Source organism: Rhinoraja longicauda, chromosome 14 (assembly GCF_053455715.1).
Source record: "Rhinoraja longicauda isolate Sanriku21f chromosome 14, sRhiLon1.1, whole genome shotgun sequence".
Classification (NCBI taxonomy): domain Eukaryota; kingdom Metazoa; phylum Chordata; class Chondrichthyes; order Rajiformes; family Arhynchobatidae; genus Rhinoraja; species Rhinoraja longicauda.
Window position 1 is genome coordinate 40,893,677 of NC_135966.1, and position 19,092 is coordinate 40,912,768.

The window sequence follows — 19,092 nt, forward strand, 5'->3', positions numbered from 1 at the left end:
ATAGCAAATGTTATCCCACTTTTTAAGAAAGGAGGGAGAGAGAAAATGGGTAATTATAGACCAGTTAGTCTGACATCAGTGGTGGGGAAGATGCTGGAGTCAATTATAAAAGACGAAATCGCTGAGCATTTGGATAGCAGTAACGGGATCATTCCGAGTCAGCATGGATTTACGAAGGGGAAATCATGCTTGACAAATCTACTGGAATTTTTTGAGGATGTAACTAGGAAAATTGACAAGGGAGAGTCAGTGGATGTGGTGTACCTCGACTTTCAGAAAGCCTTCGACAAGGTCCCACATAGGAGATTAGTGGGCAAAATTAGGGCACATGGTATTGGGGGTAGGGTACTGACATGGATAGAAAATTGGTTGACAGACAGAAAGCAAAGAGTGGGGATAAATGGGTCCCTTTCGGAATGGCAGGCAGTGACCAGTGGGGTACCGCAAGGTTCGGTGCTGGGACCCCAGCTATTTACGATATACATTAATGACTTAGACGAAGGGATTAAAAGTACCATTAGCAAATTTGCAGATGATACTAAGTTGGGGGGTAGTGTGAAATGTGAGGAAGATGCAATAAGGCTGCAGGGTGACTTGGACAGGTTGTGTGAGTGGGCGGATACATGGCAGATGCAGTTTAATGTAGATAAGTGTGAGGTTATTCACTTTGGAAGTAAGAATAGAAAGGCAGATTATTATCTGAATGGTGTCAAGTTAGGAGGAGGGGGAGTTCAACGAGATCTGGGTGTCCTAGTGCATCAGTCAATGAAAGGAAGCATGCAGGTACAGCAGGCAGTGAAGAAAGCCAATGGAATGTTGGCCTTCGTAACAAGAGGAGTTGAGTATAGGAGCAAAGAGGTCCTTCTACAGTTGTACCAGGCCCTGGTGAGACCGCACCTGGAGTACTGTGTGCAGTTTTGGTCTCCAAATTTGAGGAAGGATATTCTTGCTATGGAGGGCGTGCAGCGTAGGTTCACTAGGTTAATTCCCGGAATGTCGGGATTGTCGTATGTTGAAAGGCTGGAGCGATTGGGCTTGTATACACTGGAATTTAGAAGGATGAGGGGGGATCTTATTGAAACATATAAGATAATTAGGGGATTGGACACATTAGAGGCAGATAACATGTTCCCAATGTTGGGGGAGTCCAGAACAAGGGGCCACAGTTTAAGAATAAGGGGTAGGCCATTTAGAACGGAGATGAGGAAGAACTTTTTCAGTCAGAGAGTGGTGAAGGTGTGGAATTCTCTGCCTCAGAAGGCAGTGGAGGCCAGTTCGTTGGATGCTTTCAAGAGAGAACTGGATAGAGCTCTTAAGGATAGCGGAGTGAGGGGGTATGGGGAGAAGGCAGGAACGGGGTACTGATTGAGAGTGATCAGCCATGATCGCATTGAATGGCGGTGCTGGCTCGAAGGGCTGAATGGCCTACTCCTGCACCTATTGTCTATTGTCTATTGTCACAGTGATGCTGAGTGAGGCACAGTGGTTCAATGGCAGCGCTGGGTTCAATCCTGACTACGGGTGCTGTCTGTACAGAGTTTGTACGTGCTCCCTGTGGGTTTTGTAGGGAAAACAAAACTGCAGATGCTGGTTTAAATCAAAGGTAGACACAAAATGCTGGAGTAACTCAGCGGGTCAGGCAGCATCTCAGGAGAGAAGGAATGGGTGACGTTTCGGGTCGAGACCCTTCTTCAGACTGAAGGGTCTTGACCTGAAACGTCACCCATTCCTTCTCTCCCGAGATGCTGCCTGACCCGCTGAGTTACTCCAGCATTTTGTGTCTACCTCCCTGTGGGTTTTCACGGGGTGCTCCGGTTTCCCCCTCGCACTCCAAAGACAAAAAGGTTTATAGGTTAACTGGCTTCTGTAAATTGTTGCTCGCCTATAGGATAGTGCAAGTGTATGGGGTGATTGCGGACTCATTGGGCCGAAGGGCCTGTTTTCGCACCGTGTCTCTAAAGTCTAAAGGCACCACCTCCTCACCCCAAAAAAGGGACAAAGCTGAGCGAGGTTAAAGGTTGTCCAAGGGCAAAGGCTGGTCACATGGCCACTGATTGCCGAGGCATTGGGGAGGGTTGGCCTGTCCAACATAGTCAGGAGTTTGACAGGCCCATTGTACAGTTAGCAGCATACAATGCAGCCTCAAACTACGGGGAAGTCATGGGTGGACATCTAACTGTGTGATCTGGCTCACCGTTTCTAATTCCTTAGACAGATAAATAATTCATCTTCACAATATTACTTTGTATGGATCTCCCGTGTACTGACAAAGGAGGGGTCTGTCTGTCTTCTGCTGAGCAACACAAGGAGTCTACTGAAGATAGACGCATAATGCTGGAGTAACTCAGCGGGTCAGACAGCGTCTATGGAGAAAAGGAACAGGCGATGTTTCGGGTCTAAGAAAGATCTCGACCTGAGACGTCACGTATTCCATCTCTCCAGAGATGCTGCCTGACCTGTTGAGTTCCTCCAATTTTTTGTGTCTTTCTTTGGTAGAATCCTTGTGTGGCACATCTTCAGTTCATCTATCTTCAGTTCAGTCTTTGCTGTTCCTTCCTGCACAAGGAGTCTACCCACCTGTACTGAACCAGGATTGCCCAGCCAGTTTAGACTGCAAGGGAAATGGTGGAGTCAGTACCATGTGCACAAAACTCTGGAAACATGTGTAATCTGACATTACAGTAGAGTGCATTCGTAATCTAACACCAGGGAGGGGCAGGGAAGGATGTACTGAGGCTCTGCTGAACGCAAGACAAACTATTTTAGTATTATCTATGTGAAAAAGGCGGCAATGTAATCTAACTGGCTTAAAAGGGACAAATGTTAATACTGCAACACAGACCAACAGCACAAGGGCCGACATAGAGTAGTGTAATACATGGACAGTTCAATCCAGACCTAAGATACACACAAAATGATGGAGTAACTAAGCAGGTCAGGCAGCATCTCTGGAGTAAAGGAATAGGTGACGTTTTAGGTCGGAAACCCTTCTTCAGACTCCATCTAGACCCATTTTGTTTCATTGGGCAATATTTTACAAACAACATAATTGAATCAGTTTCAATCAAAAAATAAATAAAAAATCACAAGGTCACCAATTATCATCATTTGACTAGTCAAATGAGTCTTAAATCAGATTCAATTTTACTGTTAGAGATACGGTTTATCAAATTAAAAGCATGAAGTATAATAATCAGAACAAGGTCACTCAGCCCTTCAAACCTATTCCACCACACTACATCACAATGACACCATCAATTGTCTTAATTGTCATTGGTTTCTTACCACCATCGCTTTGAAGTGCTGCTAATTCTTGAGAAACCTCCTTGTTTTCTGGTGAAGCTTCTTTCTGTTCAGATCAAAAATAAAAAGGGTTTACTCATCCCATGCACATTGCAATATCTGAAAGAATAATTTGCTCAGAGAATTATCTGCAACAGGCGGCAAGAGTCAGCAATGAACAATAATAAGAACAAGAATTAGGAGCAGGAGCAGGTCATCTGGCCCTTTTAGGCTTCACCACATTGAAATCATGACTGATCTACCATAGTTCTGTTTTCCTGCAATATCTCAAGATTCTCATAATACCCAGAAATCTATTGATTTCTATCGCATACTATTGCAATGGTCCTCTGAATTAGAGAATTCAAAGGGTTCACCAAACATTGGATGAAGAAATGCCTGCATATTTCTGTCCCAATTACCTCGTCCTTTAATTCTGAGATAATGAACTCTGGTTCAATGTTTTTCATCCAGGGGTAAGCATTGTCCCTGTATTGAGACCCATGAGAATTATCTTCCTCACTACAGACCATTTCCCTCTCTTTGTAACTGCAATCTACCATCTTGCCTTTGATATTTATATCACTATTCTCCAATGTATAAAGCATTTAAAAACATTTAAAAGACAGTTCGACAGGTACATGGATAGGAAAGGTTTAAAAAAGGGATATGGGCAAAACACCAGCATGCAGGACTAGTGCAAATAGAAACATAGAAAAAAATAGGTGCAGGAATAGGCCATTCAGCCCTTCGACCCAGCACCGCCATTCAATATGATCATGGCTGATCATTCAAATTCAGTACCCTGTTCCTGCTTTTCATTCGTCCCAAGCGCTAAATGGGACATCTTGGTCAGCATGGGCAAGATGGGCTGAAGGGACCCACTTCCATGCAGAATGACTCTATGATACAATCCCTCTGCTTGCCTGCAAGGGTAGAATGGGTGTGCAGTGGTTAAATGCCACATCAGGGAAGGCTCAATTCTCCATATTTATCAGACTTGCAGATAAATCAATTCCTATTATAAAGAAGTGTGGGATGATGGCCAAGAAAACACTTCAACCTTCAAAATATTTCTTTACTTTATGCATGACCACATGATGAATCTCAATATTATCATGACTGAAGGTTGAGCCAAGCGAATGCCTTGAATTCCTTGAACTGCTTAACACATCGCCAGTGGCCAAGGTCCCCGCATACGATGAAGCTGCGGTGCGCTCCATCCAACCCAAACAGGATAACCACTAAACCTACGGCATTCGCATTAAAAACCACCAGGCACCAACGCTGTGAAAAATCAAAACAGAGGAGAAAAGTAGCAGCAACTCCTGGTAACCTTCACAACCCCAGCTGCTCGACTGAATCCACTCTCTGCTCTGTTGCACTGTGAACTCTAAACAACGGGTCAAATTGTAACCTCTTCTGCCTCCCCCCCCTCCTCCCCAAAAGGAAAAGGCTAGTTAGGAATAAAGGTTACCTGCCAGTTTGGAATTTGACCTTTTTGCACCCGCCTGATATTTATCAGCAGATGGACAAGCCTAAGTGCATGCATCTTGTGGCTTTATGTTAAAAGATCACCCAGAAAACATTTAAAGTGTGAGCGTGTAGCAACTGGTTTGGGAACCAGGTCAACAGGTTCTTTGAAGAGGTCTCTGGGCAATCAAAACAATGCCCCCTTGTGACCAGGAGGGCCAAGTGTATTACTTGGGGCCCCATCTGCCCATTATCCCTACATTGTTTCATAACAACCTGATGTTTGAGTGTGGCTAGCTCTTCTATACCCCTTAACACAACCTTTAGAGTACTGTGTGTTCAAGGATAAAGGGTGATGGATTCATGGACGAGGACCTAGAGGCAGGCACAATAATTATTATTTCTTCCAGAAACAAATTTAATTCAGAATAAAAAATAAATAGAGTGCAGAATATAGTGCTTACAGCGTTTCGCCATTACAGTTACAAAGAAAGTGCAGATAAAAAGAAAAATGCAAGCTTCGCAATAAGGTAGGTTGGGAGATCGGATCTGCACCCCAGCCTTTGCAAGGACTGTTTAGTTGGCTGATAAACACAGGGAAGAAGGAGTTCATGATTGTACGAGCTTTCAAACTTTTTTAGCGCCTGCCTGAGGGAGAATAACCAGGTTGCGAGAGAACCTTGACTATGTTGGCTGCTTTCCCCAGGCAGCTTGAAGTGCAGATGGAGTCAATGGGCGGGGGTTGGTCGAGAGACGTGTGTGTGTGTGTGTGTGTGTGCGTGCGCGCGTGTGTGTGTGTGTGTGTTCCTCTTGTGGCCTTCTATGTTCCTGCGGACTCAGTGTGTACTAACTGGCATTCCCCAATAATAATAATAATAATAATAAATTTATCAGAAATGATGTGAAGCTGAAAAGCTCTTCATTTGGTGGTGGTGGTGGTGGGGGGGGGGGGGGGTGGGGACAGTAAACACAAAAAGGTGGTGCTAGAACATGGAACATATGACCGGTTCAGCACAGGAACAGGGACCTTTCAGCCCGCAATGTCTATGCTGAATATGCTGCCAAGATAAACTAATCTCATCTGCCTGCACATGATTCATGTCCCTCCATTCCCTGCATACAAAAGCCTCTTGAACACCACCACCTTATCTGCTTCCACCACCACCACCGAAGGCACAGTGGTCCAGGCACCCACCACCCTCTGTAAAAATGAAACCTGCCCTGCACATCTCCTTTACATTTTGCCTTTCACTTTAATCCTACACATTGGAGTCTTTGACGTTTCCTTGTATCTACATATATTTTATGTATTTAAAATATTAACATTCCATAATTTTAATACTTCTACCAGCTCTTCAAAATGTCTGGTGTTCCAGAGAAAACAATGCACAGCCAATACCCTCTGATCCAGGCAGCGTTCTGCGAGTGGCATCATTGGCATGTGGCAGCATCATGCTAAACCTGCCAGTGGGTCAGATTGTTGAATTCCATTTGGACAAGATCAGTGAGGACATGGCACGAGTCCAGTGGAACAGCTTTAACTTGGAAGGTGCATGCCCGGCCAATGGTAGGTTTTAAGCCGCGGGCAGTTACGGTCAGTAAGAAGCACTCTCCTGCCAAGTGTAAATTCATGAGTGATATTCACTTCTGACAACTAGTCCTGCCTGTCAACACTATTCCATGTATAAAAAGGGCCTGTGAAATCGCTAGTGGAAATGTATGAGCAAATTCTAAATGTCCAGGGAGTATTAATTTGCATTAAGTCAACAACCATAACCATGCAGACATGAGGCAATGCAGATACTGGAAATCCTGAGCAGGTCAGAAGTCGGCAGGGGAAGAGAAAATACATTCTGGCCTTCCATCACAGTGAGGTGACTGGAGGAGACTCACTGTGATGGATGTTTCATTTTTTGTTTTGTGTTGGGTTGTGATTGTGCGTGTTATTGCTTATCTTTATTGCTCTTATTGTTGGACTGTGGGGGGGGGGGGGGGGAAGAAAGGTGGAAGAGAGGAGGGAGTTGGACAAAGGCTGGCTGGTTAATGATGGGGTGACATACTCGGAGGAAGTTTTGCAGCAGAGCAGATATCACTTGCCAAGCTTTGTCCTGCCCCCATCTCTTTTCCAGCTTTCTCCCCCTTACTACAATCCTTTTCATTGAAGTAACAGAGAGGGATGTTGAGGGAAATATTGTTAACTGCGTAAAATATATGGGATGTAAAATGTGTTTTACAGCGTGGCTTCCGAATGATTTGTCGTGAAGATTTCCAGATTTGCATTTGACTCAAAACTGAGGTGCGGTGCACTGCGTGGAACACAACGATAGACTGTAAGGAGATTTAGAAGCACAAGACTTCCTGGAGGTACAAGCTAGCTGGTGGAATGGACGGACTGGGGCAGATGAAATGTAAAGCCAAGAAATGCAGCGTGTTATACAACGGGAGAAATGGGAAAGGTGATATGAATAGATGGCACAATCGACAATCGGTGCAAGAGTAGGCCATTCGGCCCTTCGAGCCAGCACCACCATTCAATGTGATCATGGCTGATCATTCTCAATCAGTACCCCATTCCTGCCTTCTCCCCATACCCCCTGACTCCGCTATCCTTAAGAGCTCTATCTAGCTCTCTCTTGAATGCATTCAGAGAATTGGCCTCCACTGCCTTCTGAAGCAGAGAATTCCACAGATTCACAACTCTGACTGAAAAAGTGTTTCCTCATCTCCGTTCTAAATGGCCTACCCCTTATTAGTAAACTGTGGCCCCTGGTTCTGGATTCCCCCAACATTGGGAACATGCTTCCTGCCTCTAACGTGTCCAACCCCTTAGTAATCTTATATGTTTCGATAAGATCCCCTCTCATCCTTCTAAATTCCAGTGTATACAAGCCTAGTCTCTCCAGTCTTTCAACATACGACAGTCTGAAATGAGTGCAAGAAAGGAGAGATCTAGTGGTATATGTACATGGGTCCTCAAATGTGACAGGGGAGGCTACTGGAACATGGGTCATAAATAGAGATATTTAGTATAACAGCAGGAAATTCTGCCAAATCTTTATGATCACAATATTTTTACTGCAATCGTAATATTGCAATCCATTCAGCGCATCATGTTTTGATAGATTGACTGAGATACTGCATAGAAATAGGCCCTTCGGCCCATCAAGTCCACATTGACCATTGACCACCCATTCACACTAATTCCATGTTATCCCACTTTGGCATCCATTCCCTCCACTCCGGAAGCAGGTTGCAGAGGCCAATTCACCTAAAATCCTGCAAGTTTTTGGGACGTGGGAGGAAGCTGGAGCACCCGGAGGAAACCCACGCAGTCCCAAGGAGAATGCGCAAACTCCACCCAGACAGCACCCGAGGACAGGATTGAACTCGAGTCTCTGGCACTGTGAGGCAGCGGCTCGACCAGCCTCACCACCGTGCTGTTCAGGGAGTTCACTATATATGATTCACTCTAAGGGTTCAGGGAGGGTGCAAGAGTTTTACTAAAACTATTTCAAAAATGAGTGACTTTGCATGTGAAAATCGACAGGAAGAACCGAGGAACAGATGAGGCAAATAAGGCATTTGATAAAATAAACTTAAAATCATAAAAGGTATATTTCAAACAGAGAAGGGAAGTGTTTCCAGTCACAGAAGGGTCAAAAACCAGGGGACATGGAATAAAGATGATTGGCAAAAGAACCAGGAGGGACAGGAGCAAAATCTTGTGCAGCAAGTGTTTAGATTATTGTCAGGGACAAATAGGAATTCAATTGTGATAATCAAAGGGGGATGGATGAGTAGCTGAAAGGAAAGAATGGGGCTGGGGATTACATGGAGTGTGACCAGCTAGACTAGTCTTACATTGGACTGTAATGGACTTAACAGACCAAGTGTCCTACAAACAGGCTGAAATCCAGTTATCAATGCAATCACTTTCTCATGAAAATGAATTGGTCTCTATTTTGCCTGATTCATGAACTGGTTTGTCACCACCACGTCCCTACCTTTCCTCATTTTATGAACTGCAACGAAACTCTACAAAAATTAGATATACGTTAATCTACAACAATAGGAAATGAGGAAATAGATGGCAGGGAATTATATAGAAAAAGACCGTCTGGGAGAGACATGACCACCGCAATGCTGTGACCAGGTTTGTCAATGACCATGGAGAGATTATAAATACATCCCAATGTTAACTTGAATCAGCACAAAACTAGTTTGAATCCACTAGTTGCTCAAGGTCACTGGCTTGGTCGAGGATGGATAGAGATGTTGACATTAGTTACTCAGAATCCTACAGCAGGGAAACACGTCCTTCAGTCCAATGCCGACTAAGATGTCCCATCTAAACTTGTCCCGTTTCCCTCTAAACCTTTCCTAGTTGATCTACAGTTGCAAATCTAAGGTATTTGCACACCAAAAATAAAAAATAAACCATGCTCCTGATGGCTGTGCAGTCATACTGATGACAATGGAGGTTTTACACTGCAGTGAACTTTATCATCCTATGATTTATTTTCTCATGCTGGCAAATATTCAGACCTCTTTAGAGAAGTTGCTATTATTAAAACTGCTTCGTTCTTCATTAAAGCAGAGCAGAAACTCTGCTTCATGACTAAAAAAGGATCTTTAAAAGGCCTTTTGAAGAAGTACCACTGGTTTGCTTAATACAACATAATTTACTACTGAGAGCTCGAAAACACCCACACAGAGTAAGTTGCTTGAACTCATCTTATTACTATGCAGAATAGTGTAGAGTCACAAGAATATTGCATAGTCAGATAGCCAGTAAGACTGGTGGACTCTGAATTGAGGTCAACCATATTAGATAATCCAGCAGTTCCAGTTTTTACATTTTTATTATTTGTAAGTTCCTTGTGGTAATTAGAAATCATTAGTCTTCCTCCACTATTTTGGCCATCTCCAAATTCATCTTATTTCATTACATTGACCCACTGAGTCTATGCTACCCTTCAGAGTATTTCCTTTATCCCACTAAATTGTCAGTGCCCCATTCCTTTTCACATGCCCACACCTACTTTTTCTTATTCACTATTCCTTCACTGCCCTTTTCCATCATGGCCAATCATCTCTTGCATTATTTAATCTCTGCTCTCTTCCACCCAGTTGCTGGATTCCCCAGCGCTCTCTTCCACCCAATTGTTTGATTCCACAGTGCTCTGTTCCACCCAGTTGCTTGATTCCCCAGCACACTCTTCCACCCAGTTGTTTAATTCCCCAGCGCTCTCTTCCACAATCCCTTTCTCCATCACAACACTGGTTTTAACTCCCAGCTCTGAAGAAAGATCAACCTAAAACTTTGACAGCTTCTCTCCACGGATGCAACCTGATCAACGGAATATTTCCAGCATACGTGTTAATTTTGCTTCTCCAACATCTTGATTTTTTCACTTTGAGATTTATAACATTAACTTCCTTGCCACAAAGGTACCCGATATGCTGAATATTTTAAAACTATTTCTGTTTAATTTCTTCACACTGGTTCCACTATTCAGTACCATATTTAACACCTGGCTGACCAATTTAATGCTCAAGTTGTATAAAGTGCATCAGGATCAAGCTCCACCAATCCACATGGGCTATCTGTCAAAACCTTTGTGGCCCCACTAACTCTCCCATGCCCACAAGCATTGACTCTGTCACTAAGATGCCATGGGTTGTTCCCCAAATTCTCTGCTAAGCTCCTTTATTTCTATTGATACCCTATATTACATGCACTTCAACTGCAATGTGTGCCAAGCCTTTATCCCATATGGCTTGGATACAAACAATGAGAACGTACATTACAAAGTTACCAAGACCCAGTGTAAATAAAAGTTTGTGTACATAATCATAAGAGGAATAGATTGGGTAGAAACACAGAGGCTCTTGCCCAGAGTAGGGGAAATTAAGAATCAGAGGACATAGGTTTAAGGTGAGGGGGGGGGGGGGGGCATTAAATAGGAACCTGAGGGGTAACGTTTTGACACAAAGAGTGGTGGATGTATAGTATTACCCTCAGAAGGATACCATGCATTCAATTCTCAATGTTTGCCACTCAGGTATCTATAGTAACAGGAATCTTCAGTTGATTGCTAAAGTAATGATAGCTGGGTGTTTGTAAGAGGCAAGATGGCATTAAAGGAGGACAGCAAAAGAGGATGACAAAGTTAAGGAGGATTCTTGAACAGGGCCTCCAAGGAGGATGGGCAGCACAGTGGGTAAAGCTGCTGTCTCACAGCTCCAGAGACTAGGTCCAATCCTGCCCTGGAGTGCCATTTACATGGAGTTTACACATTCTCCTTGTGACCGTGTGGGTTTCTATCAAGTGCTCCAATTTCCTCCCACATCCCATAGACATTGGAGTTTGTAGGTTAATTAGCCTCTGTAAATTGCCACTGGTGGTCAGGGAATGGATGTGAAAGTGGGAACTCGTGTGAACAGGTGATTAATGATCAGTGGGAGGTGGAGGAGGCTGATATGATAAATGCCTTTAAGAGACTTTTCAATAGGCACATGGATATACAAGGAATGGAAGGATATGGAATATGTGCAGGTAGACAAGAGTTGGTCTTGGCATCATATTCAGCACAGATATCTTGCACTGAAGGACCTGTTCCTGTGCTGTACTGTTCTCTGTTCTATGCAAGTCTAGTGGGGTCAAACTCGTGCTCTCTTCATGCCCCACAACTATACCATGTCAAAGCTTTGACACAGATTTCCAAATTTCCACTGTACATTATAATCTTTTTGCACTCTTCTGGAGCCGAAGCCTCAGCAATGGATCTGCATCCATGACTACTGCAGACCAGGAAAACTCAAACGCTACCGAGGATGGGATCTGCTGATTTAATCTTGCATGAAGTTGCCAAGGACTCGAAGAACTAAACTGGCCCCTTCCACGCTGTGACATTCTTTTGGTTCCAGATGATGTTAGACATCAAGTCAGTGGCTTCTGCTCTTTTCTGGAGAGAAGCCCAGGACCAAGTCTCCGTGGAATTACAAAAGGTGCCAATTTCCACCAACGGAAAAGCCATTACTATAGGGCCCTTGACATAATTCCAATGCACCAACTGAATCGCAAAGCAGAAATGTGCAAAAACATGATAAGAACTCAATAGAAGCAATAGAAAAGTCATTGCCTGGAAACCAAAAAAATATTGACACATGTGGTTTTATGGAGTGTGGTATTGCTTCATATGCAGTTAGCACAGCTCCAGTTTAAAACATTTGTAATGACAAATTATTCATTCTGCCTTCCAACCACCACTGTATTAGCTGGAAAGACAACGCGAAGTCTGAGGCAATATTCATGAAAACCAGTTCTACCACCAACAAGTAGATTGTTTCTCTAAGCTGGGACATGATGTTCTGATATCTTGGATGTAAAACTGTGGAAATTGAATCTGGTCAGGTGAGAAATCCATTTCTGATTTTGTACTAGATGTCAGCTTCAATTGCAGTAACTTTTGATGCAGAGTTTGAGTGGGAGGACATGTATTTTTTGTTAAACGTGTAGGCAAATCAGGCAATGTATCAGAGAAATCAAAGGTTTAGTTCAAGGCCTGCTTCCTGCTTTATAACTTCTTAAGAAACGATTATACAAGATTTATTAAAGTCTGTACCCTTGATTTTCAATCAGTTGTGATGTAATAAGAGTTGGAGCTGGTTTGATGGCTGTAACGCCTACTTCTGTTCCCTTAACTGACCACAGCCCTGCTGCAGTTAAAACATTAGCTTACAACATTAACTACACGCTTTCAGCATATACAACCACCTGCAGGAAATCTGTTAATATTAAAATACACCAATTTTTTTGTGTGTGTTAAGGAATTGTCCAGTGTGCTAAGCAGGTTTCACTTTATTGTGTACATATAGTGGCTTCATATTTGAAGTATACCCGAGCTCTTTGTCAAGGTCCTTCTGCAGTTGTACAGGGCCCTAGTGAGACCGTACCTGGAGTACTGTGTGCAGTTTTGGTCTCCAAATTTGAGGAAGGATATTCTTGCTATTGAGGGCGTGCAGCATAGGTTTACTAGGTTAATTCCCGGAATGGCGGGACTGTCATATGTTGAAAGACTGGAGCAACTAGGCTTGTATACACTGGAATTTGGAAGGATGAGAGGAGATCTTATCGAAACGTATAAGATTATTAAGGGGTTGGACACGTTAGAGGCAGGGAACATGTTCCCAATGTTGGGGGAGTCCAGAACAAGGGGCCACAGTTTAAGAATAAGGGGTAGGCCATTTAGAACTGAGATGAGGAAAAACTTTTTCAGTCAGAGAGTTGTGAATCTGTGGAATTCTCTGCCTCAGAAGGCAGTGGAGGCCAATTCTCTGAATGCATTCAAGAGAGAGCTGGATAGAGCTCTGAAGGATAGCGGAGTCAGGGGGTATGGGGAGAAGGCAGGAACGGGGTACTGATTGAGAATGATCATTGAATGGCGGTGCTGGCTCGAAGGGCCGAATGGCCTCCTCCTGCACCTATTGTCTATTGTCCAAGGTGTCTGGTTCTCTGTGGCTGCTTTATAAAAGATTTTCATCTCCACCCCTGGGCAGGTTGCCCTGACACAAGGAATCCCAAGTCACTGAATTATACTTTCCATTAATGCTTGGATTGCACAAGATGAACAGGAAGGTCGTAGACATTTTCAGCAATCTGCTGTCTAGTGGAAAAATGGGGGTCCGAGCTCAACTTTATCAAAAAAACAAGGGCCCCGAACAGAAACGCCACCCATGCATTTCCTCCACAGATGGTAAAATGACCCGATGAGTTACTCCAGCACTTTGTGATTGCCTCAAAATTCCAACATCTACAATTTCCTGCATCTCCATTTATCTTAAATTTTTTCCCCTTTAAATTAAGGCTGGGTTCTGATCCAAATATCACAGCTCGTTTTCATACTCAGAATGGTACAATTGGACCCAGTATAACAAAATTAAGAGTGTCATTCGTAGAGGCAAATAGTAGAGATGTTATGAGAACAGCAGTGGAAGCTAGTTAAGGAATTGAACGATAGATTTGCTATCATGAAACAAGAGCGAGATAAAGGAAATTAAGTGGAAGGATACTCGTGTGGAGTATTGACACCTACTTTGGTATTCGGTTTATTTCCCCATAGGACAACATTTTCTGTCAACCGAAGCTACGCCGTTTATCTTGTACAAACCAAGTTTTAATAGAAGACACGATAGGGTGGCACAGCGGTAGAATTGCTGCCTTACAGCGAATGCAGCGCCGGAGACTCAGGTTCGATCCTGACTACGGGCGCCGTCTGTACGGAGTTTGTACGTTCTCCCCATGACCTGCGTGGGTTTTCTCCGAGATCTTCGGTTTCCTCCCACTCTCCAAAGACGTACAGGTATGTAGGTTAATTGGCTGGGCAAATGTAAAAATTGTCCCTAGTGGGTGTAGGATAGTGATAGTGTGCGGGGATCGCTGGGCGGCGTGGACCCGGTGGGCCGAAGGGCCTGTTTCTGCGCTGTATCTCTAAATCTAAAAATAAAAGTGCTAGAGTAACTCAGTGGATCAGGCAGCATCCCTGGAGCAAACTAGTATCTGCAGTCCCCCCCTACACATAAGAACAGCAGAGTTTTCCAGTCATGTCAAACTTTACGGAGGAGGCCCTGGACAAAAAGGTCAGTATGGGATTGGGAAGGGAAGTTAAAGTGTTTGGCAACCGGGAGATCAGGTAGGCCAAGCCAGAAAGAGGGAGGGTGGCCACAAAAATATTCAGAAGAGGCACGATACCATCGAGATGAGGAAACACAGGCTAGCTTAAAACTATGCTGGGTTCTCACACCATTGGGCCAATGCTGTTGCATGCAACCAGTCAATTACACTGAAAGTATCAGGTACACGAGATCGAGAGTCATAAAGTCATAGGTCCCATAGCACTGAAACAAGCTCTTTGGCTGCTTATTTTTCACTATCACATTTATTTTAACATCTCATTTATTGCTCCCTATATTCCCCATCAACTACCCTCTCCTCCGATTCTGCCACTCGCTTGCACACTAACAGCTACATACAATAGCATATTAACCTACGTGGACATGGAACACGGGAGGAAATCAACGCAACTGTGGAATGTATTCAGAAAAGAACGTGCAATCTTCATGTAGACAGTTCCAAGGTTCAGAATTGAAAGCAGGTCGCTCGAACCGTTAGACAGCAACTACTACGGCAATGTCGTGGTGCTGTTCTATAGAATCAATGGATGCTAAAAGGTGAGAGTCTAGACAAGAGAGCCCAGTGACAACAGCTTCAAATTTAGAGATGTTCACTAGAGCATTAATTGTCAAACAAACTGGTACAGTGCTATATTGGGAGTTATCAGAGTGAATAATGTAAACTTGGGTAAAAACATCGAAGCAAGAAAGAGAGGGGGAGAGACATGAGGAGAGGATTAGGGCATAACCCTGAATAGAGTAAAGATTAAACTTGGGAATTTAGCACAATGATATCCAAGAGGGTAAAACACCTAAATATGTTCAGAGAAACGGAAGGACCATCGAGAATTTTTTTTAAATAGTGCGAGAATTTAAAAATTGACCATTACTTAACTGGTAAACAATGGAAATTAGCAAGCACAAGGATGACAGGTGCAAGTTTGGACACTGGCAGTTCTGCCCTTCAAGCTTACAAAGAGAGGATTGATGCTAGCCTGCAGCAGTTTGAACTAGAGCCAAATATGTATTGAGTTACAGCATGCAATCAGGCTCTTCAGACCAACATGTCCACGCTGACCCAGATTCCCCATCCAAATTAGTCTCATTTGCCTACAACTGCCATGTACCTCAAAACCACTCCAATCCAAATGTCTTTTAAATGTTGTTATTGAACCTGCCTCAACCACTTCCTCTGGAAGCTCGTTCTATACACCAACTGCCATCTGTGTGCAAAAAGGTGTTGCTCAGGTTCCTATTAAACCTATTCACCCTCATCTTAAACTTATGCTGTCTAGTTCTTGATTCCCCTACGCTGGGAAAAGGACTTTGCACATTTATCCTATCTATTCCCTGAACTAGTCATTTGGAGGTAACAGGGTTTCACTGGAAAATAAGCTGCAGGGCAGGGTTTGGACAACATGATGGAGGTAGAAATAGAAGATCTTCGTGGATGATACAATCATGTGACCCAAACTAATATATTGCCAGATCTGTGAGCTGTCCGAATCTGCTTGAGGTATCTGCTTGCGAATGGAATTGTTGCCTGGAAATTGTGCTTTCAGGCTCAAAGGCAATGGTTTTAGTTTTTTGAACATTAAGCACTTTAGCAGCCTGGAACCCACACTTCTGTGCACATTCCCTGGCAAGCTCAATTTTTCCAACACTTTCTGTTTGCATTTGAACAACTTCTTAACTTTAGAGAACTCAGAGAGGAGTAAATAACATTGAAACGACCAATTGGTAAAGTGAGGTTGACAAGGAGCAACGGGCAAACACTTGCCGGGGCCAGAAAGTCCAAAAGTAAAAGAAAAATAAGCACACCAGCAAAATTGCTTCTGCACAAAGTTATATCTTTATACAATATCTTTGGTTTATATTGAATCGTTGGATGGAATCATTGGTTCAAGCTTGGGATTACAAATGCAAAATTGTTGCTTTATCTCCATAGGTTTCCAGAGGTTACCAAAGCAACTCTCTTTCTTGATCCCATTTGCTTCAGATACTACACCCCATCATTCTCTATTTTTCAGTCAATCATTTTCTTCCCACTTATGAAAAGCATAAGAGATTTATTTGTACATAGAAAAGTATAGCACAGGAACAGGCACTTCAGTCCACAATGCCTGTGCCAAATATGATGCCAAGTTAAATTAATCTTATTTTAGTTCAGAAGTTCCAGATGCAGAATTAGGCCATTCGGCCCATCAAGTCTACCCTGCCATTCAATCATGGCTGATCTGTCTTTCCCTCTCAACCCCATTCTCCTGCCTTCTTTTCATAACCCCTGACACCCATACTAATCAAGAATCTAGCAATCTCCCCCTTAAAAAAAATCCATTGACTTGACCTCCACAGCCCTCTGTAGCAATGAATTCCAGATTCACCACCCTCTGACTGAACAAAGGCATTGTTATTTTTAGTTTAGAGAAACCTGCCCTTCAGCCCACCGAGTCCACACCAACCAGCAGTCACCTGCACACAGCTCTATCCTACACACTATGGACAATTTACAGAAGCCAATTAACCCACAAACCTGCACATCTTTGGGATGTGGGAGGAAATTGGAGCACCTGAAGATAACCCATGCAGTCGCAGGGAGAACATGGAAACACCATACAGACAGCACCCGTAGTCAGGATCGAACCAGGGTGTCTGACACAAAGGCAGCAACTCTACCACCGCACCACTGTGCCTCACTTCTGCTGCTGTGCCACAGTGCTAACCTACACATGATCCATATCCTTCCATATCCATGTGCCTATCTGCCTCCACCACTACCCCTGACGGTATGTTCCAGAAACCCACCATCCTCTCCAAAAAAAATCACCATGCACATTTCCTATAAACCTTGTTCCTCTCACCTTAAAGCTATGCCCTCTTTGACATTTCCACCTTGGGGAAAAGGAACTAACTGTCTACCCTATCTATGCCTCCAATAATTTTATGAGCCATGACCTAAATACTTAGTATGATGAAGCTCCTTTTTGATCCAGTTACTAACTATCCCGATGTCTGTGACTACACTGTGGACGGTTGGATTGTAATCATTTATAGCCTTTTTGTTGACTGGATAGCATGCAAGAAAAACCTTTTCACTGTACCTCAGGACATGTGACAATAATACACTAAACATCTCCATGCAAGAAACATCTCAATGACAGTTCAACACTGAAAAAGGAACTACATTTCAGTCACTATATCAACCGTTGTTAGGCACTTTCCACTTCAGCAATACACGTGCTTTTCTTTTGATCTGTTTGTGGAGTTTGGTGCATTCGGCCCCTCTAGTCATACTCGGCGCGCCCGGGTTGCCCATCTGCACACTTAACCACGTTTTGCAAACAGAAACCTGAACAGCCAATTTTTGACTCACATTAAAAATCCCTTCAACTGTCAGTAACTAGTCTAAGTGGGAGTGAAGCAGAATTAAATTACACCCCCAAAAAATGCATTTCAGATGAATGAAAAACAACGTTGTAGTTTTCAACTTGTGGTTTACTTTTAGAAAATCGACATTACATTCAGCAGCCAGCACACTATATCCTTTTGTGTGTATGGCCCTCAAAAGTAGGGCGGGTGGGTCTACACATTTACTCGGACAGATAACAGCCAGGCAGAAGTGAGTTTTAAAAAACTTGTCAGAAGTTTCCCCACTCGCTAGCCAAGCACTGAATTCGGAGAAGTGAAAACGAGAGGTGCGTTCTACTAAAAGAACAACACAATTGTTTGTCTTTTTGCTTCCTCAACTGGTATAAAGTTCCCAGAGCAAAAGGGGCTTGGAGCTTACCTTCTTTCTCGGCTTACTGCAGCACAACTTACTGCTGTTGCTGCCCATTCTCCAGCCTAGCTGACAGGGGTCTGCCTGTGAAAAGCCTGCTCACTGTAACGCTGGAGGCGAAACATTAAACCTTCAGCACTTAGTCACCCAATTGGTTTGAACTGAACCCCGGCTCTGCTGTGTGCACTTGTGGTTTGCAGTTAAGGGTTACCGTATTTGTCGTAAACAGCACGCCATCTAAAACTGCAAGACCACTGATTTTCCTCTCCACACAACTGTCATTCGATCTGCAGATTTCCATCATACAAATAAGGGGAACAACAGTCATTAATTATTAAGGCAGATACTTAAATGTGAGTCAAACATTGGCTGTTCAAGTAGAATTTCTAAATGCATTTTAAATTTACTTTTATGTCAATTTAGTTGGAAACAATTGCACAGACTCCAACTTCCTGCACTGTGGTGTAGCTAGCTGGTAGAGCTGCTGCCTCACAGACACAGCACCAGAGACCCAGGTTCGATCCTGACCTTGGCCGGTGTCTGTCTTTGTGGAGTTTGCACGTTCTTGCTGTGACCGCACGGGTTTTCTCCGGGTGCTCCGCTTTCCTGCCATATTCCAAAGACGTGCAGGTCTGCACGTTAATTGACCTCTCTAAATTGCCCCTAGCGTGTCGTGGATGAGAATGTCGGGTAACATAGAACTAGTGTGAACGGGTGATTGACGGTCAGTGTGGACTTGGTGAACCATAAAGGCCTGTTCCCATGCTGCAACTGTAAACTAATCTAAACTCCCCGTAACCATGTGGTGGGGTCAAGGAAAGAGTGTTCACGTTGCGGCCCTGTTTCCACCAATCTTTCCACAAGAAGCCCAAGAAGTGCAGGAT

At 43.6% G+C, this 19,092-nt stretch overlaps 1 protein-coding gene across 2 annotated transcripts in view; it reads right to left on the reverse strand.

Moving 5' to 3' along the window:
* Positions 1-18,318, reverse strand: part of LOC144599932 (coiled-coil domain-containing protein 69-like) — a 47,861-nt gene extending 29,543 nt beyond the window's left edge. For both annotated transcript variants that reach the window (XM_078411199.1, XM_078411198.1), the window contains exons 1-2: positions 18,218-18,318; positions 3,286-3,349 (exon numbers count right to left, since the gene is read on the reverse strand). In XM_078411199.1, coding sequence (XP_078267325.1) covers positions 3,286-3,349; positions 18,218-18,265 — 112 coding nt within the window. In that variant the 5' untranslated portion in view covers positions 18,266-18,318. The remainder of the gene's footprint in view (positions 1-3,285; positions 3,350-18,217) is intronic.
* Between the last annotated feature and the right edge of the window lie 774 nt (positions 18,319-19,092).